The sequence below is a fragment of the Thalassophryne amazonica genome, chromosome 10 (assembly GCF_902500255.1).
Source record: "Thalassophryne amazonica chromosome 10, fThaAma1.1, whole genome shotgun sequence".
Taxonomy (NCBI): domain Eukaryota; kingdom Metazoa; phylum Chordata; class Actinopteri; order Batrachoidiformes; family Batrachoididae; genus Thalassophryne; species Thalassophryne amazonica.
The window spans coordinates 59,763,315-59,788,665 of record NC_047112.1 but is presented as its reverse complement, the minus strand read 5'-3'; the positions used below and the strand labels follow the sequence as shown (position 1 = coordinate 59,788,665).

The window sequence follows — 25,351 nt, the reverse complement described above, 5'->3', positions numbered from 1 at the left end:
GCACACACATTTTTAATCAACAGTTAGTAGTTTGGTGCATCTGTGTGTTGCAAATGTCTTTTTCCCCCTATACTGTATGTATTGTGATATGTATGAAATCATGAGGTCATTGCTATTACCCAGCTCTTTTTCGTATTGCTGTCGAGTGGCTAAAGACCAAGTACGCGTTTGTGTAAATAAATCCTTTTTAAGTGTATTTGGACTCTTGCATAACCACATTCATTTTAGCCGGGTGACACCATGAGAACTACAGAAGAACTTTCCTGCGTGTAACAGTGAGGGGTGGGAAGATGCACTGTGGAGCTCCTACCTGTCTGAACTGTTCCTCATAGGTCCATTCTCCATGGTCCTGGGCACCTAAGTGGACATGTGTGGTGTGAGGGGGGAGGATGGCTACACGTGGTTCCTGATCAACACAGGGACGGGCCTTCAGCAGGTGGGACTGAGGGTGGAGCTGACGGTGGGGCAGCAAGAGGATTCCCTTCCCAGGGGCAACAGCGTCATGACCTGTTGGCAGACCTTCAGCCAGGTCTTCATCAAAGTCTTCATCTATCTCACCCTCAAAGTCCTCCTCGTCCCATTTTTGCTTGCTGATTGTTTCGGAGAGGAACAGAAAGACAGTTGATGTAATTTCCTATTTTGCTATTAAAGCTCGCAAAAACAGGACATTGTATGTACAGACATGCATGAATGAAGGACAACAATGTCACTGTGGCACTGAACAGCATGTTCCCTTCTGAAAACAAAATGAGCAGAACATTATACACACAAAAAAAAGCTGTTCCTATTATTTTATTTTTTCCACTCCTGACAACTGGGAGACAATGAGTCATGGGATTAAAGAAGAAAGAATAAATATAAAAAATAAATTGTGCACATTGTTTAAACAAACTCAAATAAAGCTTTACATTTTTACACTACTACTGCACACTTAAAAAGGTGCACTGTGTAAGTTACACAGCTGCATAAGTCACCTTCATTTTTGAAACACATACTTCACAAGAAACACTATGGCTCATTATGTACTAAAAATAATGAACACAGACAAAGATGGGGATCGGACAATGGATCAGATGTATTTTGGGGCCATCCAGAAGAAGGACAGGGTCAGATGGAGACGAATGATGTGTGGACATCAAAGTCTCTGGTGTGTATGGAAACAACAAGAAAAAGGTGAGCGCATTGTGTGTATTTTTAAAAAAAACATAAGTCGTACCAGATTCTAAACTGCAGGACCCCCAAACTAGTTTAAAAAAAGCAGCATTCTCCAGAAAATACAGTAGTGCCCTGTTATTGCTTTTTAAATATTCAATTTTCTTGAGCACCACTATAATTTTATTCTTTAATATTGAAATTAAGGATTCACAATGTTATATCGCCAATATGATTAAAATGTGTTTTGTCTAGAAACAATCTCAGACTTTGACGCATGTGGAGTAAAACACGACAATAACATGCCATGACATCACAGATGACATGGGGGACTTTTCCGACTCTTAGAAGGCAATTTGGTTATTGTCAGCAAAATAAACCAGAAGCAATGTGCCAGATCCACATCTGTGACTGTAAGTGCCCCCAAAAATGTCAAATGAAAGTAGAATGAACGCGACAGTATACAAATGATGAATGTTTGAGTTCAATGGTAAGAATATTTATGAGGTGAAAGATGGTATGTTCTATCTTTCACCTCATAAAACATTCATTCCATTGAAAGAACGTAAAAATATTCATTATTTGTTTGACATAATGGCTAAAATAGATCCCTGTCATTTGCCATTTTATTAATTTAGAAACAACAGAAAATGGACTTACATTTTGGTGTTCTACTGCTGCTACAGTCCAAACTGTGATGTGTAGTCCGTGATGCTGTGGACTGACTTTGGACTTCCATTAAGAAGAAGAAAAAAAAAAAAAAAAAGGACTGTGTAGCTCCAGAGTGCAGCTAAAAATCACAGCAGGAATTTGTGTATGTGTGTGTGTGTGTGAGACAAGAACTAGTACAGTTAGCTTAGTTCAATCAAATTGTTGTCTCGCTTGTGGCGTTGTCCCGCGTCTGTGCAGTGTGCTACAAAAAAAAGACTGTATTCCTCAGTGCAGCGAGGGAAAAAAGAAAAAGAAAAACAAAAAAGAAATCACTTCAGAAATTAGTCCAGCTTCTCATTCTAACTTCCTGCAAACAGCCTCCAGACGGCTTACAGCGCAGTGGATTTGTTTTGTGTGTGCACACGTGTGTTTTTTGTGTGTGTGTGTGTGTGTGTGTGTGTGTGTGTGTGTGTGTGTGTGTGCGCGAGCAGAGTGCAATGGTACCAAACATATGGAACCAAACTGCACTCTAAATACAATACAACACAAATGGGCTGAATTAATCCATGTCATGTGACACACAAAGCACCAATCAAATGACAAGGATCCACTCAGCCGTTATATAAACACAGCTAGTAAACAGCTGACCAGAGATCCCGTTGGGAATAACTCAGTACATACATATGTCATAGAAAGCATTGCTGGATCTGTGCTGGACCAGCAAGACAGCACTCACACAAGTTAAAAAGTGCAAGTTGTCAATATGAACATGACTTAAGGTTGCAACATTTTTACTTGGCCTGCAAGCAATACACCTCTCCTTCATGTCATCTTCAAGATCTCACAGAGTCAACTTGCTATATTTGCTATGGAATCTCCCCAAAACACTTTTTCAAAATAAAATTAGCTGTGTTTTTGTGATATTCTACAAAAATGAAAAGTACTTCATGTCTACATGAAGTCAATTTGCTCAATTTTGAGGTAAGCGAAAAAGAAATACATATTTAACTGCTTTTCAATTTCTCACTTTCTTCCGCTACAATCTATTATTCAGCGTTCGGTGGCTTCTATACCTTTTAGTGACTGAAAAAGTCACTCACATCAAACATAGTGACTGACTGTTCAGACTGCAGGAGACTAACCTTGGTGACAAAGGTTGTCACGTGGTTCTGATGGCCACAAAAAAATAAATAAATAAATAAAAGATTTAGTAGCATGCACAGCAAGACTTGGTGCTTTCTGAATAGTAAAAAAAAACCAAACAAACAAAAAAAAAAAGATTACAAAAAAATTCCATCACTCACATCTGCTCCTCCTCTTCTGACCCCATCATATCCTTGTACTGATCTTCGCCTTCATCATCGTCGTCTTCCTCCTCGCCACCACTGCTATGCTCGGACACAGGGCTGTGCGACACCCTCTGCAGCCCGGCCGCTGCGGCCCGCATAGCTGCCAATGCTGCCATCTGGGCCTGCTCCACCTCAGGTGACGGGCTCCCCTTTGGTTCATCCCCTCCGCCCCCACCAGTGCGGGCCTGAGTCAGCTGGGCGGCGGCTTGCTGCTGTAGCTGCTGCTCCATAAGCAGCTTAGCCCTCTGCTGCCTGTGCAGGTTCTCCATGACAGCTTGCAGCTTCATCTCTGGAGAAAGCCGCACGTCTTTCAGCTGCCTTGCTTCCCCTCCCTCCCCCGCAGAAAGTGCAGCAGTTGGGGGCCGGTCAGGGGATGCCTGAACGGTACTGATGTTTTTGTCCAGAGGGACTGATTGCCAAAAGAGCCCGTGATCAAAGGAATTACAGCTGGCTGTGGGCTTGGAGGTTATATGAAAATGTGGATCCTTGAGAGGTAGTGGAAACAGGAAGAGGAAGGGAGCTGATCAGCGATCAGAGACATTCAGCCAGAGGGTCAGCTCTACTTCTGAGTTCAGACACCTCCCTCTTTCTCAAAGGTTTTTCCTGGTGTACTGGGGAGAGCAAAACCAGCAGCAGGGCAGAGCAGTGTATCCCGAATTTCAAGGCAAGAGCAGTGGAAAAGCAGGTAGAACAAAAGTCTGCTGACAGACTACAAAGACCTGTGAAGAAGAAGAATAAAAACAGGGTGTCAGATTGCCACTTTCAACATTAGTACCTAGAGGTGAAAGAGAAGCACGTTTGGGTGGAGCAGCACCAGTAGTAAGTGTAGTAATATCTGAAGTAGTGGTGTAACAGATCACAAATCTCATTGTAAATCCATTCACCTCAAATCATCAGATTTTATGTTCCCAACTGACCATCTTTGATTTTTTGTTCATACTTTCACAAAATAATACAATCCCTGGCAAAAATTATGGAATCACCAGCCTCGGAGGATGTTCATTCAGTTGTTTAATTTTGTAGAAAAAAGCAGATCACAGACATGACACAAAACTAAAGTCATTTCAAATGGCAACTTTCTGGCTTTAAGAAACACTATAAGAAATCAAGAAAAAAAAATTGTAGCAGTCAGTAATGGTTACTTTTTTAGACCAAGCAGAGAGGAAAAAAATATGGACTCACTCAATTCTGAGGAATAAATTATGGAATCACCCTGTAAATTTTCATCCCCAAAACTAACACCTGCATCAAATCAGATCTGCTTGTTAGCCTGCATCTAAAAAGGAGTGATCACACCTTGGAGAGCTGTTGCACCAAGTGGACTGACATGAATCATGGCTCTAACACGAGAGATGTCAATTGAAACAAAGGAGAGGATTATCAAACTCTTAAAAGAGGGTAAATCATCACACAATGTTGCAAAAGATGTTGGTTGTTCACAGTCAGCTGTGTCTAAACTCTGGACCAAATACAAACAACATGGGAAGGCTGTTAAAGGCAAACATACTGGTAGACCAAGGAAGACATCAAAGCGTCGAGACAGAAAACTTAAAGCAATATGTCTTAAAAATCGAAAATGCACAACAAAACAAATGAGGAACAAATGGGAGGAAACTGGAGTCAACGTCTGTGACCGAACTGTAAGAAACAGCTTAAAGGAAATGGGATTTACTTATAGAAAAGCTAAACGAAAGCCATCAACACCTAAACAGAAAAAAACAAGGTTACAATGGGCTAAGGAAAAGCAATCGTGGACTGTGGATGACAGGATGAAAGTCATATTCAGTGATGAATCTCGAATCTGCATTGGGCAAGGTGATGATGCTGGAACTTTGTTTGGTGCCGTTCCAATGAGATTTATAAAGATGACTGCCTGAAAAGAACATGTAAATTTCCACAGTCATTGATGATATGGGGCTGCATGTCAGGTAAAGGCACTGGGGAGATGGCTGTCATTACATAATCAATAAATGCACAATAAATGCACAAGTTTACGTTGATATTTTGGACACTTTTCTTATCCCATCAATTGAAAGGATGTTTGGGGATGATGAAATCATTTTTCAAGATGATAATGCATCTTGCCATAGAGCAAAAACTGTGAAAACATTCCTTGCAAAAAGACACATAGGGTCAATGTCATGGCCTGCAATAGTCCGGATCTTAATCAATTGAAAAACTTTGGTGAAAGTGAAGAAAATGGTCCATGACAACGGCTCCAACCTGCAAAGCTGATCTGGCAACAGCAATCAGAGAAAGTTGGAGCCAGACTGATGAAGAGTACTGTTTGTCCACTCATTAAGTCCATGCCTCAGAGACTGCAAGCTGTTATAAAAGCCAGAGGTGGTGCAACAAAATACTAGTGATGTGTTGGAGCGTTCTTTTGTTTTTCATGATTCCATAATTTTTTCCTCAGAATTGAGTGATTCCATATTTTTTTCCCTCTGCTTGGTCTAAAAAGTAACGTTAGTGACTGCCACAATTTTTTTTTCCTGACTTTCTTATAGTGTTTCTTAAAGTCAGAAAGTTGCCATTTGAAATGACTTTAGTTTTGTGTTATGTCTGTGATCTGCTTTTTGTTCTACAAAATTAAACAACTGAATGAACATTCTCCGAGGCTGGTGATTCCGTAATTTCTGCCAGGGGTTGTAATATTCCCAGTCCAACACAAATACAAAATTTCATCCTAATATTCTTATGTTATTTGAGATATTAGGGCTCAGTAACACAAATTTTACTGGGGGGGGGGGGTTACTTTGGAACTATTCATGCAAGAAATTTTCAGGAGTTGTTCTTAGGTACTAGATGTCTTTACTATAAAAGATCATCCACAGTTGCATATTTGTCAGTTTATAACTTGCTGAAAACTAAGAAAAAAAGTTGTTGATTTGTGCTTTGGAGCGGTTTTGGCCCTCTGTATTTCTGCACTGAAACACATCAGATCTTTCAAATTTTGGAATTTGCTTATCGTGTTAGACTACCATTTAGACAACAAAGTATTTTTCTGGAAGAAATAAAGTTTTCTGATTTATGAGGCATTAAAAATTTAAGAAAAAAAAAAAACATCACACCTATATTCAAATGGATACTGCACAAGTCTGACAAGGTTTACCATACAAAGAATTTACCACTGGGAAAGAACATGTCCTTATTAACTATATTTACCAAATATGAAGTTGGCATCTTGAACCAAGCTATATTTATTAAGACACCCAATATGCTATGTTTCACCACAAACAGAAATGTAAAATACAGAGTCACTGTACCTAAAATACTAATCACAAACTGTACCACAGAACTAATATTTGTATTTGATGTCTAAATAATCAGCTTATCTTTATTCTGGGGGGTAAATTCATATTTGTCATGTTTAAATATACTTTCCTGGCTTTGTGTGCATTGTGTGATAAGCGCATGATTCACAAAAACAGAGGACAGTCACACATGGAACCAAAATACTTTATGTTCTCACGTCACAAAAATAAGGAAGTGAAATCACAGGAAGATTGGTCAGTTTCTTCATCTGGGCAACATGACGCAACAAGACATTTCAATCAGCTGCTCAGTGCAACCAATGCTGCAAAATGGAGTTGCTTAAATATGTCCCAGCACTGCAAAGTTACACATGCATTAAAATTAAAACCGGTTTGTTCAATTAAAACCGGTTTGAGCCAATCATGACCTAGTTGAAGGAGATGGTTTTGGAGCACATACCCAACAGATTAGAGTTCCAATGTGAAAGCATAATTACCTTCAATAGCCTTCAACTGCTCAAACTGACCATAAATTAACTTGAGAATCATGTAGCGTGACCCCAGCTTTTAAATGGACTTAATGTCTTAAACGTATGTATTTTTCAGTTCAGACATGTTTCAGAATCACCAACAAAGAGGATGATACAGCCTCAGGGAGAGGAGGGGAAGAAAAGAGAGAGAGAGCTTCTGGAAAACTCTGGCTACACATGACCAAAGAGTGAACACTACCACCGTGACTGACATCTCTAAGCAAAGACTCTAAACTTTTCATCCACATTAAGTTTGTTTTCCCAAGACAGAGTATAAACGTCACACAGCCCCACCATTCTGCTAAACGACAGCTTGGACCTCGACGTGTCGAGGATTCACCAGACAGCCTAGAGCAGAGCACAAGGTGGCAGAGGCCGTCTGTTTTTAAGATGCTCCACTCACGTGAACCTACCACTGATTTTCCAGTGTTCACATGAACACACATCTGCTTTGATTTCACTACAACTCTGCATCAAGAGTTCTACAAGAGCTGACTGATGATGGCAAGCCGCCACAATCTTGGCTGTAATGGGAAACGCTGGGGAGACAGAAAGTCTCTGCCTGCCACATGTCAATCAAGATGATGTAGTTGTGGCAGCAGCACTGCAGTGAAACCAGCCTTAAGCCACTGCATTTGGCAGAGGTATTTTTTTTTTTCTTTTTTTGGAGGAACCCGGGTGTATGGTGCGAGAGGAAAACTGACACAAACATGTCTTACTTCAAAAATGGAGTGGTCAAACAGCACAAGCAGCAGAGCTGATATGTTCTAGGGGTACAGAGTAGAAGGTGACATAGGAGTACATTTTCACTTCTGTCCCATCCCACCCCCACAGAAAAATTCCTGTCCCATCCCAATCCTGGGCCAGAGTAAAAAAATTCCTTGTCCCATCTCACTCCTGGTAAAATGAACTCCCACTCCCATCCCGCTCCTGTACTGCTCCCATTTTTTCCTTTTAGTTTTTAGGCTATACACTGAATTTGTATGATCTTCTCCCCATTATTTTTTAGATTGCATTGTGTTCTGCAGGTTTATTTTAAAAGATATGGCAACAGGAACAGTTCATCTGTGGTAATATAGGGCAGGCACTTGTTGCCTTAATCCAAATTAAAAAAATTCACTAAAAGGCACAAAACAAATAATGCATGGCCTGTGGTCAGTTTTTCAACTGAGGACCAGCTGCTAAGCCCCTGTTTCTAGCTCTTTTAGGGGTCAGTTACAGCAAAAAATAATAATAATAATAATAATAATAAAAGAAAGCACGGGTCACACCATGCCTACCTTAGTTGAATAAACCCAAACATATAAAGTTGCATTTTACTAATTTACTGAGCAATTGTTTCCCTTAAAACAGTGGCATTACTTTTATGTTTTAAACTGCTAAAACAACAAGAGAGCTGTCAACAATGAACAAAAGTGCATAACGGCATCATTACCTTCACAATTCACATACTGTACCTGAGTTTTGGAAAAAGAAAAAAAGCGCATATGGTGCAAATATTAAATAAAAATACAATGGCCATATAAGTCTACTTTCTCACTCTTCAGCACACTTGAATATTTGTCTATTTGCAAGAAAACACTGCCCAGAAACTAATTAGGGCTAACGATCAGAATCGTCACGTTCAACTATCATCTAACACGTTTTACCTCAAATGTTGCTATGTAGGAACAAAAGTGCATCTACATTTTCTGGATTGAGGGTGGAGTGCCTCTCCTCATGTTTTACAAGCAGCATACAGTGTGTTAACACGTCACACTCGACTCTCCTGAAATTCAATAAATTTCAACTGATTTTGCGTTGCAAATCACTTTTTAAACACACTGGTTTCTCCGCTGGTGTTTCACCGTCCATTGCTGCTCTTTGAATTCCAGAGAAAAGCAGCAGCCAGAAACCCTGTTGGCTTCTGGGCCGTATAGTTTTTTTGACTTGTGTTACAGTGTAGGCTTGCTAAAACAAAACTACAGAATGGTGGCACCGGTCCTTTGTTTTGTTTTTTTTCCCTCCGACTAGTTGGTTCCCGGTCCCATCTGCTTCCGTTAACTTTTTATCCTGCACTGTCCCAATCACGTGATGAATAGTAAAGTTCACTCCCACCCTGTGGGAATCCCATGGGAATCCTGTGACCCCTGGGATTCCTGAAAAAATATCAGCCTCTAGTACAAAATTTGACTTTGGTAGTTGTAATTAGTGGAGCTAAAATCATCCATCCATCCATCCATTTTCTTCCGCTTTATCCGGAGTCGGGTCGCGGGGGCAGCAGCTCAAGCAAAGCTGCCCAGACCTCCTGATCAACACACACCTCCCCCAGCTCCTCCGGGGGAACCCCAAGGCGTTCCCAAGCCAGCCGAGAGATGTAGTCCCTCCAGCATGTCCTGGGTCTTCCCCGGGGGCCTCCTCCCAATGGGACGTGCCCGGAACACCTCTCCAGCGAGGCGTCCAGGGGGCATCCGGAAAAGATGCCCGAGCCACCTCAACTGACTCCTTTCGACGTGGAGGAAGCAGCGGCTCGACTCCGAGCTCCTCCCGAGTGACCGAGCTCCTCACCCTATCTCTAAGGGAGCGCCCAGCCACCCTGCGGAGGAAACTCATCTTGGCCGCTTGTACTCGCGATCTCGTTCTTCGGTCATGAGCCAAATCTCATGACCATAGGTGAGGATCGGAACGTAGATCGATCAGTAAATCGAGAGCTTTGCCCCCCTACTCAGCTTCTCTCTTCACCACGACGGTCCAATACAGCGATCCGCATGACTGCAGATGCTTGCACCGATCGTCTATCGATCTCACACTCCATCCGTCCCTCACTTGTGAACAAGACCCCGAGATACTTAAACTCCTCCACTTGAGGCAAGGACACGCCACCGACCTGAAGAGGGCAAAGCACCTTTTTCCGGTCGAGAACCATGGCCTCGGATTTGGAGGTGCTGATCTTCATCCCGGACGCTTCACACTCAGCTGCAAACCGCCCCAGTGCACGCTGAAGGTCCTGATTTGACGAAGCCAACAGAACCACATCGTCCGCAAACAGCAGAGACGAGATTCTGTGGTTCCAAACCAGACCCCTCTACACCCTGGCTACGCCTAGAAATTCTGTCCATAAAAATAATGAACAGAACTGGTGACAAAGGGCAGCCCTGGCGGAAGCCAACATGCACTGGAAACAGGTTTGACTTACTACCGGCAATGCGAACCAAGCTCCTGCTGCGGTCGTACAGGGACCGGATAGCCCTTAGCAAAGGACCCCGGACCCCGTACTCCTGGAGCACTCCCCACAGGGTGCCCCGAGGGACACGGTCAAACGCCTTCTCCAGATCTACAAAACACATGCGGACTGGTTGGGTGAACTCCCATGAACCCTCGAGCACCCGATGGAGCGTGTAGAGCTGGTCCAGTGTGCCGCGACCAGGACGAAAAACCACACGGCTCCTCCTGAATCCAAGGTTCGACCATCGGTCGAATTCTCCTCTCCAGTACTCTGGAATAGACCTTACCGGGGAGGCTGAGGAGTGTGATCCCCCTATAGTTGGAACACACCCTACAGTCCCTCTTCTTAAACAGAGGGACCACCACCCCGGTCTGCCAATCCAGAGGCACTGTCCCCGATCGCCACGCAATGTTGCAGAGGCGTGTCAGCCAAGACAGCCCCACAACATCTAGAGACTTAAGGTACTCAGGACGGATTTCATCCACCCCAGGAGCCTTGCCACTGAGGAGCTTTCTAACCACCTCGGTGACTTCGGCCTGGGTAATGGATGAGTCCGTCTCTGAGTCCCCAGTCTCTGCTTCCTCTTCGGAAGACGTGACGATGGGATTGAGGAGATCCTCGAAGTACTCCTTCCACCGCCCGACAACATCCCCAGTCAGGGTCAACAGCTCCCCACCTGCACCGTAAACGGTGCTGGTGGAGAGCTGCTTCCACCTCCTGAGGCGTCGGACGGTTTGCCAGAACCTCTTCGAGGCCCAACCGATAGTCCTCCTCCATAGCCTCCCCAAACTCCTCCCAGACCCGAGTTTTTGCCTCTGTGACCGCACGGGCTGCGGCACGCTTGGCTTGCCGGTACCTGTCAGCTGCCTCTGGGGTCCCACCTACCAACAAAGATAAGTAGGACTCTTTCTTCAGTTTGACGGCATCCCTTACTTCCGGTGTCCACCACAGAGTTCGGGGATTGCCGCCGCAACAGGCACCAAAGCCCTTGCGACCACAGCTACGAGCGGCCGCATCAACAATGGAGGTGGAGAACATGGTCCACTCGGACTCCATGTCTCCAACCTCCCCCGGGATCTGGGAGAAGCTCTCCCGGAGGTGGGAGTTGAAGACCTCGCTGACAGAGGGTTCCGCCAGTCGTTCCCAGCAGACCCTCATGATACGTTTGGGCCTGCCAGGTCTGACCAGCTTCCTCCCCTCCCGGCGGATCCAACTCACCACCAGGTGGTGATCGGTTGACAGCTCTGCCCCTCTCTTCACTCGAATGTCCGAGACACGTGGCTGAAGGTCAGATGATACGACTACAAAGTCGATCATCGACCTCCGGCTCAGGGTGTCCTGGTGCCACGTGCACTTATGGACACCCTTGTGCTCGAACATGGTGTTCGTGATGGACAAACTGTGACTAGCACAGAAGTCCAACAAATGAACACCACTCGGGTTCAGATCGGGGAGGCCGTGCTTCCCGATCACCCCCCTCCAGGTCTCACTGTCGCCGCCCATGTGGGCGTTGAAATCCCCCAGGAGAACAATGGAGTCCCCAGTCGGAGCGCTATCTAGTACCCCTCCCAGGGAATCCAGGAAGGTCGGGTACCCGGCACTGCTGCTCGGCCCGTAGGCTGAGACAACGGTGAGAGACCTGTCCCCGACCTGAAGGCGTAGGGACGCGACCCTGTCGTTCACCGGAGTAAACTCCAACACATGGCGACTGAGCTGGGGAGCAATAAGCAATGCGACCCCAGCCCTCCACCTCTCCCCGTGAAGCGTCCAGCCCCTCTCCAGGAGTTGGGTACCACAGCCCAAGCTGTGCGTGGAGGTGAGCCCGACTATCTCTAGTCGGTATCTCTCAACCTCCCGCACAAGCTCAGGCCTTCCCCCCTAGCGAGGTGACATTTCCACGTCCCAACAACCAGGGGCTGTGAACATGGACCGGGCCGCCGGGCCACCCGCCCTCGACCGCCACCCAATCCTCTCTGCACCCGACCCCCATGGCCCCCTCTGCAGGTGGTGAACCCACAGGAGAGCTAAAATCATGTTTAAATTAAATTCCAAGTATGTTAGAGAAGATCGTTTTTAAATTCTTTTACAAGGGTTAGCTAAAAAAATAAGGGGGAACAAAAGATTAGACTGACAATGACGGAGTAATGACGACCAATGAGAGACCATACTTTAAAGACCTGTGATAACGTTGTCTTTTTCCCTATGTACAGCCGTATTTAAATCTTGTGCAAAGCACTCAAAGTTGGTGGTAGCAAGTGTGCGTCAAAATGGGAAAAATGTTACGTACAATTCAAATTGAAGGTAATTCATGCTGATATTAAGAAGTGACATTCCCATTTTGTCAACAGAGACAAAATGGTCAAAGCTACCTTTTTTTTTTTTTACGCAACAGTCACACAGGAATAAATCTCTGTTCTTGCTTGACAACTTTTATAATACAATGACAATCTATCTTAGCCATCAACGTATACAAGAGGAGTGTAACTGTTTACCTTCCCTGCTATCTATTTGCTCAGAACCTGTTCAAAATGGTAAGTGGTGTGTGGGTTTTGGGTAATTATGCCTCCCAGACAAAAAGCAGGTCATCTATGAGTCAGCCAGAGATAAGAGCCACATGCCAAGTCAACAGCATACAGAAACTAAACTGACACTATTTGAAGAGTTTCAGTCAGGTTTTAGAATTCATCATAGTACAGAAACAGCATTAGTGAAGGTTACAAATGATCTTCTTATGGCCTCGGACAGTGGACTCATCTCTGTGCTTGTTCTGTTAGACCTCAGTGATGCTTTTGATAATGTTGACCATAAAATTTTATTACAGAGATTAGAGCATGCCATAGGTATTAAAGGCACTGCGCTGCGGTGGTTTGAATCATATTTGTCTAATAGATTACAATTTGTTCATGTAAATGGGGAATCTTCTTCACAGACTAAAGTTAATTATGGAGTTCCACAAGGTTCTGTGCTAGGACCAATTTTATTCACTTTATACATGCTTCCCTTAGGCAGTATTATTAGACGGTATTGCTCAAATTTTCATTGTTACGCAGATGATACCCAGCTTTATCGATCCATGAAGCCAGAGGACACACACCAGTTAGCTAAACTGCAGGATTGTCTTACAGACATAAAGACATGGATGACCTCTAATTTCCTGCTTTTAAACTCAGATTAAAACAGAAGTTATTGTACTTGGCCCCCACAAATCTTAGAAACATGGTGTCTAACCAGATCCTTACTCTGGATGGCATTACCCTGACCTCTAGTAATAGTGTGAGAAATCTTGGAGTCATTTTTGATCAGGATATGTCATTCAAAGCGCATATTAAACAAATATGTAGGACTGCTTTTTTGCATTTACGCAATATCTCTAAAATTAGAAAGGTTTTGTCTCAGAGTGATGCTGAAAAACAAATTCATGCATTTATTTCCTCTAGGCTTGACTATTGTAATTCATTATTATCAGGTTGTCCTAAAAGTTCCCTAAAAAGCCTTCAGTTAATTCAAAATGCTGCAGCTAGAGTACTAACGGAGACTAGAAGGAGAGAGCATATCTCACCCATATTGGCCTCTCTTCATTGGCTTCCTGTTAATTCTAGAATAGAATTTAAAATTCTTCTTCTTACTTATAAGGTTGTGAATAATCAGGTCCCATCTTATCTTAGGGACCTCGTAGTACCATATCACCCCAATAGAGCGCTTCGCTCTCAGACTGCAGGCTTACTTGTAGTTCCTAGGGTTTGTAAGAGTAGAATGGAGGCAGAGCCTTCAGCCTTTCAGGCTCATCTCCTGTGGAACCAGCTCCCATTCAGATCAGGGAGACAGAACCCTCTCTACTTTAAGATTAGGCTTAAAACTTTCCTTTTTGCTAAAGCTTATAGTTAGGGCTGGATCAGGTGACCCTGAACCATCCCTTAGTTATGCTGCTATAGACGTAGACTGCTGGGGGGTTCCCATGATGCACCGTTTCTTTCTCTTTTTGCTCTGTATGCACCACTCTGCATTTAATCATTAGTGATCGATCTCTGCTCCCCTCCACAGCATGTCTTTTTCCCGGTTCTCTCCCTCAGCCCCAACCAGTCCCAGCAGAAGACTGCCCCTCCCTGAGCCTGGTTCTGCTGGAGGTTTCTTCCTGTTAAAAGGGAGTTTTCCTTCCCACTGTAGCCAAGTGCTTGCTCACAGGGGGTCGTTTTGACCGTTGGGGTTTTACATAATTATTGTATGGCCTTGCCTTACAATATAAAGCGCCTTGGGGCAACTGTTTGTTGTGATTTGGCACTATATAAAAAAAAAAATTGAAAAATTGAAAAATTGATTGAATTGAAATCGAGGTGCTGGACATACTAAAGAACCAGTTATGACAAGAGACTGCAATGACTGTACCCCACCACTCATTCACCTACACTGACTCACGATTGAAATAAAAGACCCGTATCACCAGGCTCAAGAAAATGACTCATTGGATGAACTCGATTCAATTATCAGCAGGATTTCCATCTAATATATGTAGCCCTAAATAAAATAAAGTACATCCATGTCATTTAATTTAATTTAAGTGGGACTACATATATTTATCAGATGGAAATCCAATCCCATGAGTCAGTTATTTGAGTGCAGGTGGTTTGGTCTACTAATTTTATTATATTTACATCGACATGGTACTTTTTTTGTATTTAACCAATCCAGGTTATAGGGATTTAGCTGCAAAACACTACTTTGTGTTAGAATAGCTTCCCTAAAGTGAAAAACTATCAATATCTTACTAATAACAGATTTCTGACTTCATGTGTAGCCACCTCCTTCTTCTGTACCATCCCTCAGGGCTACAGGGTTCAAACTTTCCCTCAATACCCATCATGTCACACAGGGTGCCCAAAGGGTATTTAGATACCTGTGCTTGCCTCCCTTACTCCCATGGGAAGAGATCTTTTCCTCATGCTTTAAGTATAGCAGTGTTGTTGACTACAGAGAACACTGGAAAACACAGTGTAACTGTTGATATGTGACAGCATTTATTGGTTTACTGGTATGGACAGCACCTGCACTGGGATAGCATTCCAGTATGGTGTAGTACATGTTGAAATCTCAAGTTCCAGTTGCTTATACTGCAAATAATTGTTTGGCTCTGTGCTACCAGGCTGCAGGCTGGTTACAACAGAAACCTTCTAGACACCAAGGTGCATCTCTGACGAGGCTATGCAATCAAACACTGAAGTGATTTATCTCAAATTTCATTTATACGACAGAAACGTGCAAGTGCACTGTTTATTGTCCAGTTAGTGAGTGCAGCGACCAGATGGACACTAGTTTTTAATGAAGTTTAAATTCCTCTATTGTGCCCACATCATACCCCTACCCCTCCATTATTTTGTCTTATTGTCAAAATTTACTTAGAATAAAAAAAAAAATGTATGTCAGTTTTGGCTCTGTGTAGCACTTTGCTTAACAGCAGTTGTTTAATATTTGTTCCATAAATAGACTTTGACTTTGCCCGGACTGTAGCATTACTGTGTGCCTGAGAAATACGGCATAAGGAAGTAAGAGCTGTGAAACTCTTTGCAGGGTGAAGGAAGTGACAACTGACACAGCAGATGCAGCAAGACAGCCGACAGATATTCAATATTGATTTATTACATTCTTTCAGAGCGACACAGGCGCAACTGAAAGCCCGCAGTTGTCAGATCAGAAATAGCACCAGTATAAACTGGATTAAAACACTCCATATACTTGGAGGTAGAAAGTGAATTCTCTTTTCTGCTATATCAGACTAAGGGTTGTAACGATACACAAAAATCACAGTTCGGTACGTACCTCGGTTCTGAGGTCACGGTTCGGTTCATTTTCGGTACAGTATGGGAACAAAATGCAAAACCTTTGCTTGTTGTTTAAAGCAACAATTTATTGTAACATTATACAAACAGGAAAATAAATAATTGCAAAGTGCTGCCTGGTAATAAGTTAAAAAAATGTTCTCAAATAAACGACAAATGTATGAAATATTATAAAAAATGCAATCCTAGTAAACAGCTTTAAATAAAATCTTTCCACGAGGTAAAGTGCAGCATAGCGGTTCCAGCATGAAGCCCTGTTCAATTTTATTCAACCATCATATTTTTGCCAGAAAATTAATGTCCAAACTGTCACACTCTAAGGATTTTTTAAAAGAAAATTAATGTTTAAAAAAAATCCCTTTACTTTTTGTACAATTATTTTATTTTCTATTTCTTTCTATTAACTGTTTTTTTTAATGTTTGTTAATATAGCTTTATACATAAAGTTTTGAAAACAAAAACATTGTGGGAGTGGCAAAAAAGTGAAAATTAAGTTAAAATTGGCCATCACTTATTAAAATAAAATAACTTCTCAAAGCCAGAGCCTCTCAATCACAGCACATCAAACGAAGTCAGTAGGCTGAGCGAGCCAGAGTGAGGAGGATTGTAGATATTCCTCCGCTCAGTGCTTTCAGGCTGCTGCAGGCAGCAGAGGAGGGGGAGATCTGCTGCTGCTCAGTGACAGAGACTTTCACTTTCTGTCGCTAAGCTAAACATCAGCTAAGTGTCCAGTAACGTCAGGAAAAGCAGCTAGATTTGTCGCTTGTCGCTTTTGAGAAAATAAGTCGTCAAGAGGGTTTGGACAGTCGCCAGATTTAGCAAGAAAGTCACTAAGTTGGTAACATTGAATGTAAATACACGCAACGCGGACTCACCTGTGACCAGCCCTGTACCAAACCGAATGTCCCGTACCGAAACGGTTTAAATACAATTACATGTAATGTTACACCCTTAATTCAGATAAATATCATATAGTGGGATGTAGACATGGGCCGATAACCGGTTTTCACAGTATACCGCAGTATGAAAAGCCACGGTATCAAAACCACTAAAATTTCCGTTATACCGTCCCTACGGTATGAGCAGGTTATGAGAATTCTTGACAGGCAGAGCAGAGGTGGCCGCTGCCGCCCACCTCTGTCTCTGTTTACAAACAGGCAGCTAATGTTACCTTGCTCTGCATCATGGCTGAAGGAGGCGAAGCCTGCACTGAACTTTTCCCTCCGTCAAAAAGGACCAAGTCGGTTTTTTTTGTTTTATTTTCTGCGGAATAGCCCTTCAAGCCAAAAACGGTGGCAACAAAGCACCGTAGCCATGGCCTGTGTTGGACGCAGAGCAATTCAAGATAACTGCAAAGGATTACATGGAAGGAGTAAACTTTATCCCATCTTTGAAACCACTGAGAAGTACAAGCGCTGGACTCCAGTCGTGCTTGTGGTCGACCAAACTTCTCCCACAAACATGTCAAGAAGGACAAATACATCTATTCCAAGCACTTTGTTGGTGTGAAACTGGGCCAATATTGAGTATCTGGAGTTCGGGACCTTATTCCAGCCACGTTTCTCCCTAAGAAGGTAAGTCATGTTTCCCATGGGACACACGCTACATGTCTAAAAGAGTAACTATTATTTTGGTATTTTCTCTAAAGTTATCAGTGGTATAGTGCTTGTAGCGGTAGACATCGCATCAATCAGTGTGCCCGAATCACGCATGCTTCATATGCAAATAGCCATAATGTTGTTAAAGCACATTCTAAAGCTATACATAATACCGTGAAACTGCTGTATTTTTGCCACGGTTACTACCATCCAAATCTCATACCAGCCCATGCCCAGTGGGATGTATGATTTATGGTAGCAACAATATTTTGATAGTGGCCTACTTTAACCAACTAGGTCACAGGAGAACTCACATTTGAACTTATCCAAGATTTTGTTTTTTGAAAGCATGTGTGCCCGATATGAAGAAGATACCTGGAAGTGTTGAGATGTTATTGTGGCAACAAGGTTTTGATGGTGATGACTAGGGCTGCAGTTATCGATTATTTTAGTAATCGAGTATTTCTATCGATTATTATGGCAATTAATCGAGAAATCGGATAAAAAGTACTTCTGCATTTTTAAACAACATCAATAGTCCAGGGGCTCTCCCTAAGCAATGGCACAACGTCACTGCGCCAAACTGTTTTTTGCTGAAAGGGTGATGGGATGTAGCTTTGTTTTGTTTTGTTTTTTTATCCCTCTTTCTCTGCAATTCAACAGATGCATTTCAGCTGGAGGTTGAACATGCAGCCTCGCAGTCAGTTTTTTTAATTATTATTTTATTTAAGTTACCGTGCTTGTGAAGAGTTGTGTGTTGCCCAAAAAGCAAAAATTAAAAAGTCAAACACTCAGTGTGAGTCTGAGGTAAACACAGAAGAAAGAGTGGACTTCTGCTGTTTGTCAATGTAGCCGGGGACAGAGCTGTGACTCGCCCGGTCTGAGAGCTCCTCACACTGGGCAGAGAGAGACAGCAGCCGGCCACCAGGTCAATAGTCCCTCCCCACGTACAGCAGACCGTGTGTTTTTTAAAAATAGACAAACACACTGCTTCACTTTAAATGCATAGTAAGTCTATTTCAGATGATCAGCGTGGACCATCTTTCTCTTAAAAGGCTTTATTTTACTCTGTCACATTGGAAAGCGGTAGCTATCGTTGCTAATTTGATTAGCTGTTATGCTCCAGTCTTCTGTTTTTTTCTGCAGACGTTGCAGCAACACACACAGGCATGGCATATGTACTACAACGTTAAACAAAGCTTCGAGGCACAGAATTTGCCTCGAACATTTTTTGTAATTGAATTATTCGAGTTACTCGACTAATCGTTTCAGCCCTAATGATGACCTAGTTGTAATTAGGTCATAGGTCACAGAGGAGATATGTGTGATATCTTCTAAAATGATGGTCCAGAAAGCATCTGTACGAGGTCTGTTAGTAAAGTATCGGACCTTTTAATTTTTTTCAAAAACCTGATGGATTTGAATCACGTGTGCTTACATGAGCAAACCTTGAACCTTCGTGCGCACGCGTGAACTTTTTCACGCCTGTCGATTGCATCATTTTCTGGTAAGCAACCTTTGTGTGAGGTGTGTGCTGTGCGCTCGGCGGATTTTCATTTCAAGGAAAAAGACGGAACGACTGGAGCAGAGCTGCATCAAATTTTGCCAGAAACTGGGCGACAGCCAGGTGGAAACCATTCGGATTATTCAGACGGCTTTCGGTGACGATCCTATGGGCATCACACAGATTAAGGAGCGGTACAACCGGTTTAAAGACATCCGCACAACGGTGGAGAGCGAGCCACGCTCCAGTTGGCCATCAACATGCTGAAATGACCAGATCATTTCCAAAGTGAACGCTATGGTGATGCGGGACCGTCGTGTGACTGTCCGAGAAATTGCGGAAGAGGTGGACATCAGCACTTTTTCGGTACATTCCACTGTGACGCTGCTCCAGTCGTTCCGTCTTTTTCCTTGGAATGAAAATCCGCTGAGCGCCACGACACACCTCACACAAGGTTGCTTACCAGAAAATGATGCAATCGACAGGCGTGAAAAAGTTCACGCATGCGCACGAAGGTTCAAGGTTTGCTCATGCAAGCACACGTGATTCAAATCCATCAGGTTTTTGAAAAAAATAAAAAGGTCCGATACGTTTCTAACAGACCTCGTATCCCATACTTAAGCAATACCTGGAAGCAGTGAAGCACTGATGAATTATTGAGGCTACAAGGTTTTGACCGTGAACTACTTTTAACTAGATTACAAGGGCCATATGGTGCTCGCACGGAAATTTGTCTAATATTTTGGTCCAGAGAATCAATCAATCAATCAATCAATTTTTTTTATATAGCGCCAAATCACAACAAAATAAATGCATCTGGTATGCAAATGATATCTGAAAGTGTAATGAGTCACAATGATGAGGGATGTGATGAGCAAATGCACAAATAAAACATTTTAAATGCCCCGCTTCTGGGGGGCGTGGGCCAACCATCAATTTAAAAAGAAACTACCTCCACAGAAAAGGACTCATGCACAGACAGAGTGTAATATTACTGCATATGGTCCAAAGATTCACAGGATGAAGAAACCTAGCATACAATTATGAATATAAATTTTGCAATCATTCATACATAAGTTATAGACATTGTTCAACAATGATGTAATGTACATAGTCCAACCTGTTGGAAGGGGCTATGCTTCACTCACTCACTTACTTATCTTTAACCGTTTACTCCAATTAAGGGTCATGGGGGGGCTGGATCCTATCTCAGCAGTCATAGGACATGAGGCGGGGTACACCCTGGACAGGATGCCAGTCTGTGACAGGCCCACATATAGACAGACAAACACACACACACCTACAGGCAATTCATAGTGTCTTTTGTATGTTTGAGGAAGCCAGAGCACTCGGAGGGAACCCACGCAAACAAGGAGAGAACATGCAAACTCCACACAGGCAGGCCACAGGTGGGAATTGAACCCATGGCCCGCTTGCTGTGAGGCAACAGTGATAACCACTAAGCTGTTGTGCTGTTAAAAATCCTGTCCGATTAAACTCTGTGTAAAGCAACTTTGGGTCCCTTGACAGGAACTATAGAAATATAAGTTGACAGACAGAGACAAACACAGACGGAATGCAATTTTGTTTCTGTCGGCATGACTGGTGGAGGGGATTTGAACTATATACAGGGTGGGCTAATAAAATGTTACCACTTTTTGATCATACACAAGTTTTTGAAATGATAACTTATTCGAAAATTTTATTTACAGACTTGTAACAGAAGCATCAAATTAACATTTGATACCAAAGGTTTCCTACTTTGTCTCGTTTTCCGCACAGTTCAATAATTGATGACGTTCAATCCACGCTCCTCTTCTTTGGATTACAGCTGCAACACGCACATTGAAGTTTGTGATGCCACACATCTCAAGAGGGATACTCCGAATTTCTTTTTCATTTTCAGGAATTGATATTCCTGAAAATGAAAAAGAAATCTTTGTTATTTTGGAAATTGTACAAATTAAAAAAGTGGTAACATTTTATTGGCCCACCCTGTGTGTAATATATATATATATATATATATATATATATATATATTACATTACACACACACACACAAATCATAAATGTACTGTACAACATGCATTCATTGGACTACGGTTTATACACGTTTTACAAATCAAAACTATGAATGCAAATAAGTCCAAACTGAATATTTGCGCCACAAATAAGATCGGTGTAATTTGAAGACAGAAGTGATTACAACAAAGACATGTCGTCCACATTTTCTATAGGAGACAGAAGCAGAAGTGGTGACTTTGTTTCACGCCACTCTTAGACACAAACACAATTTCCTACATGCCAGAGGTAGAAAATTACATTGCAACACCACATAAGTATGCCTTCATTTCCGTCGCTGACAACACAGGAATAGAGTTCGGGGGGGGGGTCATATCACACAAGATGGCAAAGAAATAAATTAAGTACAATTCCCTTAAAGCTACAGTGTGTAGGATTTAGGGATGTTTATTAGTAGCAATGTAATACAGCATTCATAAAAATCTGTTCATTAGTGTAAAATTTACCAAACCGAACCAAATTTACCAAACATACCGATGCATTTTGAGCTTGGAATGAAACTTCATAGTTACATGGGAGTGGGTCACCCTCATGGATGCCGCCATGTAGCTAAAATGGACATACTTTTGCATTTTGCAGCACAACCAGAAGACTGAAGAAAAAAAGATGAGGAATCACTGGTTGCTCCACTATACACAGTTTAATGGTTGCTGATGCAGGCTAATGAGTTAGAGAACTCTCATTTTGGTGAAGTGGAGGATCGTACATATCTTATTACAAGATAAGGCAAGAGAGCATGAATCCTCATTATGAGAGCATGAAGGAAAACAGACTCATGGCTGGCGATGGCATAACGCAATCTGTAACTGCACCACTAAATACAAAGCCCTACACCCTGGGGTTTTAAAGTAATATACCTCACTGTGGGTGTTTGCTGCATGGGACAGAGTTAAAGTGAAAATCAGCCCGTCTTGTCATTTTCAGTCAAAACAAATCCTCCAGGTTTTATTTCAGACCGGCCAATGTTACCGAACATCAGCACCCAAACACCCAGACTCCTCAGTGACACACGGGCACGTCATGCTACATGTTCATAAAAAGTAAATAGACGAATAAATAAATAAATAAGATGTTTGCCTGTCCTAATAATAAAATGAACCTTCCAGAAGTGACCGAAGGCCTTCGCAGCTGTTTTTGCAGCCTGAACAGAAATGGGTTTGCATAAAGCACAATTCCCCGTTTCAAAATTAATGTGATGCGAGACTGTGTGAAAAATCCAAATACTGCATCTTCAAACATTTCTGAGTTCTGAATCAGTCCTTCCTGTGGCAATAAAAGTGCAAGGCACTGAGACCGACTGACTTGAGTCATGAAACCTGGGTTGGATTTAATATCAAAGTAGTGCTTTAGAAGCTCATGGCCTTAACCTCTGAGCGTGACTCTGCTGTGAAAAATGGCTTATGGTTTACTTTTGGAATCTCATTCTCCCACATTATGAAAGACCTTGGCAACAGTGATAAGACATTTAATGTCTAAACCAAAGCTCGATGTCAAACCAGCAAGTCCATGTGTGATACCCTGCAGGCCTGTTTCCAGTTAGTGGAGTAATAAAGGATTTCCTCAACAATTTTATTGGCAGACCTTTCCAAAGGAGGCCTAAATGCAACAGCCATCAAATCATTCACTCGCATTCAAATTTTAATGCTTAAATTGACATTTTATTACAGAATTTGCGGGCAGGCTAGTGGGGTAGGATAGTGAGCTGAATTAGGAAAATACAAAGTTTAAAACATTGAGTAATAAATCCCAACCTGGATTATGTTCTGTACTGAACACCACCGTGACCTCTGATCTCCCTAAAAGGGAGCGGGGTGGTGGGAGCAATGGAAAAAGCAATTTTCTTCCAGGGGGATACAGAATTAGCCCTACAAGTAGGCAAATAAAATAAATACACAAAACGTGAAATAACATGAAAGCACAGCTGATAAGATGTTTAAGGCTCATTTAACACCTTAATTAGTTGAAGGAGGTGAGCTTGCTGAGATTGGTTGAAGCAACAAAATGTGGACAGAGACGAGCCTCTGGGGCAGAAACTTTGACAGCTGACTGAATGAAGGATAAAGGAGAAAGAATTGAAGTTATTGGATTAATTGTTGTTTTGTTTTTTTTAAACCCACCTTTGACAAGTGGAAGATTGCAAGATCAGAGCAAACAGAACATAGCGATAAGAATAAGAGCCCAGGGTCTAATTCCAACCAGATAAATACAACCTGCAAATTAAAAGGAAAAACTTGAATAAATGTTTTTTGGGGGGGGGGGGGGGGGCATACTGCAAACTATGAGTTTATTTAGTTTCGTGCCATTTTGCCTTAAAGGATTATACTGGTCATTAAGATGACAAAAAAATGTGTTATGATATCGGCAATCATTTTTGAAGCCATAAGCCTGTTAGAGGCAAGGCAAGGCAAATATATTTATATAGCACCTTTCATGCACAAAGCAACTCAAAGTGCTTCACAAGATTAAAAACAAAAACACCTTAACATTACAGGATTAAGAACATTAAAAACAAGACATTTGAATTACAATAAAAGGAAATATATATGAAGAGCTCTTTTCCAAAATGCTTTAAATCCATTTTGATTGTTTTGAGAAAAATGACTTATTTATCCAGATCAACAAATTTTGCAAATATTTAGTTTGTCCTGTTGTAATAGATGGTTGGTTCAGTCTGAACATTTTCAACAATAATTGACAAATCTAACAATAATGTTATTGTTTATAATACAAAGTTTATTTTAGTTTTTTCCAAAACGCTATAAATCCACTCATTCTTTTTTCAAAATGCAATGCAAAACGCAATAAATCCATCCATTTTTTTCTGTCTTTCTGATTTTAAAACAAGAGAACATGTTGTAGATATCAGGAAATTTCATCAAACAATTTGTAATAAAAGCAATAATAAAGTAACACTTCATAACATTCATTCCCACATGCTTAATCTTATGTTATAAGACTATCCACCATGGAAAACAACTAACTAAACAGTCAGTTCATTTTTTAAATGCAATCCATTCAATGTGCAACCCTAAATAGCATAACAAAACCACAATTTAAAAACAATAATCATTGATAAGAATACATTCAGTAGTCAGTTAAGTGCTGAACCTGTATGTGTGTGTGCGGCATCCTGAGAGAGGTAAGGGGGATGTCTGACAACTCTCAAGTGTGTGTGTGTGTTAAATAACAATAATCAATATTGATACAAAATACATTCAATAGTGTGTTGAACCTGTAACGCCAAACTATTATGAACTTTGATAAAAAAAATACATTCAGTAGTTATTCAAGTTATTCAGTAAAGTGCTGAACCTGTAACGCCAAACTATTATGAACTTTGATAAAAAAAATACATTCAGTAGAGTTATTCAAGTTATTCAGTAAAGTGCTGAACCTGTAACAGCAAACTATTATGAACGTAGTCGAGTTATTCAAGTTATTCAGTAAAATGCTGAACCTATGAAAAGGAAAAGTAGCAATTTACCTGCTACATAAAACAAAAATTAACACACAGAAATTACTTTAGTGCTCAATATTAAATTAATTCTTACATCTTGAACCTACTGAAGTGCCACCTAAATTTGCATGACAAAAACACCATTTAAAAACAATAATCAATACATTCAGTAGTAAGTTTAGTGTTGAACCTGTACGTATTTGTGTGTGTGCTCGCCATCCTGAGAGAGGTTAGGGTAAGTTGTATGTTTGACAACTCTGCTAGACCACAGGTGTGTGTGTGTGTTATTCTGAGAGAGGTAAGAGGGATGATTTTACAACTTTGCCAGACCAAAAACTGAGTGGGATTGTTTGTGTGTGCACCATCCTCAGAGGGGTAAGGAGGATGTCTGACAAGTCTGACAGACCACAGTGTGTGTGTGTGTGTGTGTGTGTGTGTGTGTGTGTGTGTGCGCGTGTGTTTCTGCGTTTACTGTGCATCCTCATCACTCTGGTATGCATTTTCATTCACCTCAGATAATGCCTCATTATAAAAAGCCCTCACTCCATCAGACACACCTATTGCTTCCAGAAGTGCCAGCACATCATGCTTCTTTGAGACTTTCACTGTGGACTGCTTTGGAAGTATGGCAGGTTTCAGGTCAGCCCACTGCTTGCCCCGTTTCAACACACTGTGAAAGCAGTACTCCCCGTTGTACACCGTCTTGAAGCCAACCTTGTTGGTGCTCAAGTCAAGCAT

General features: G+C 41.9%; 1 protein-coding gene across 2 annotated transcripts in view; it reads right to left on the bottom strand.

The window, feature by feature from the left end:
- The window catches only part of arid3a (AT rich interactive domain 3A (BRIGHT-like)), a 135,771-nt gene that overhangs the window by 79,439 nt on the left and 30,981 nt on the right, over positions 1-25,351 (bottom strand). For both annotated transcript variants that reach the window (XM_034180068.1, XM_034180069.1), the window contains exons 2-3: positions 3,108-3,871; positions 311-590 (exon numbers count right to left, since the gene is read on the bottom strand). In XM_034180068.1, the coding sequence (XP_034035959.1) occupies positions 311-590; positions 3,108-3,439 (612 nt within the window). In that variant the 5' untranslated portion in view covers positions 3,440-3,871. The remainder of the gene's footprint in view (positions 1-310; positions 591-3,107; positions 3,872-25,351) is intronic.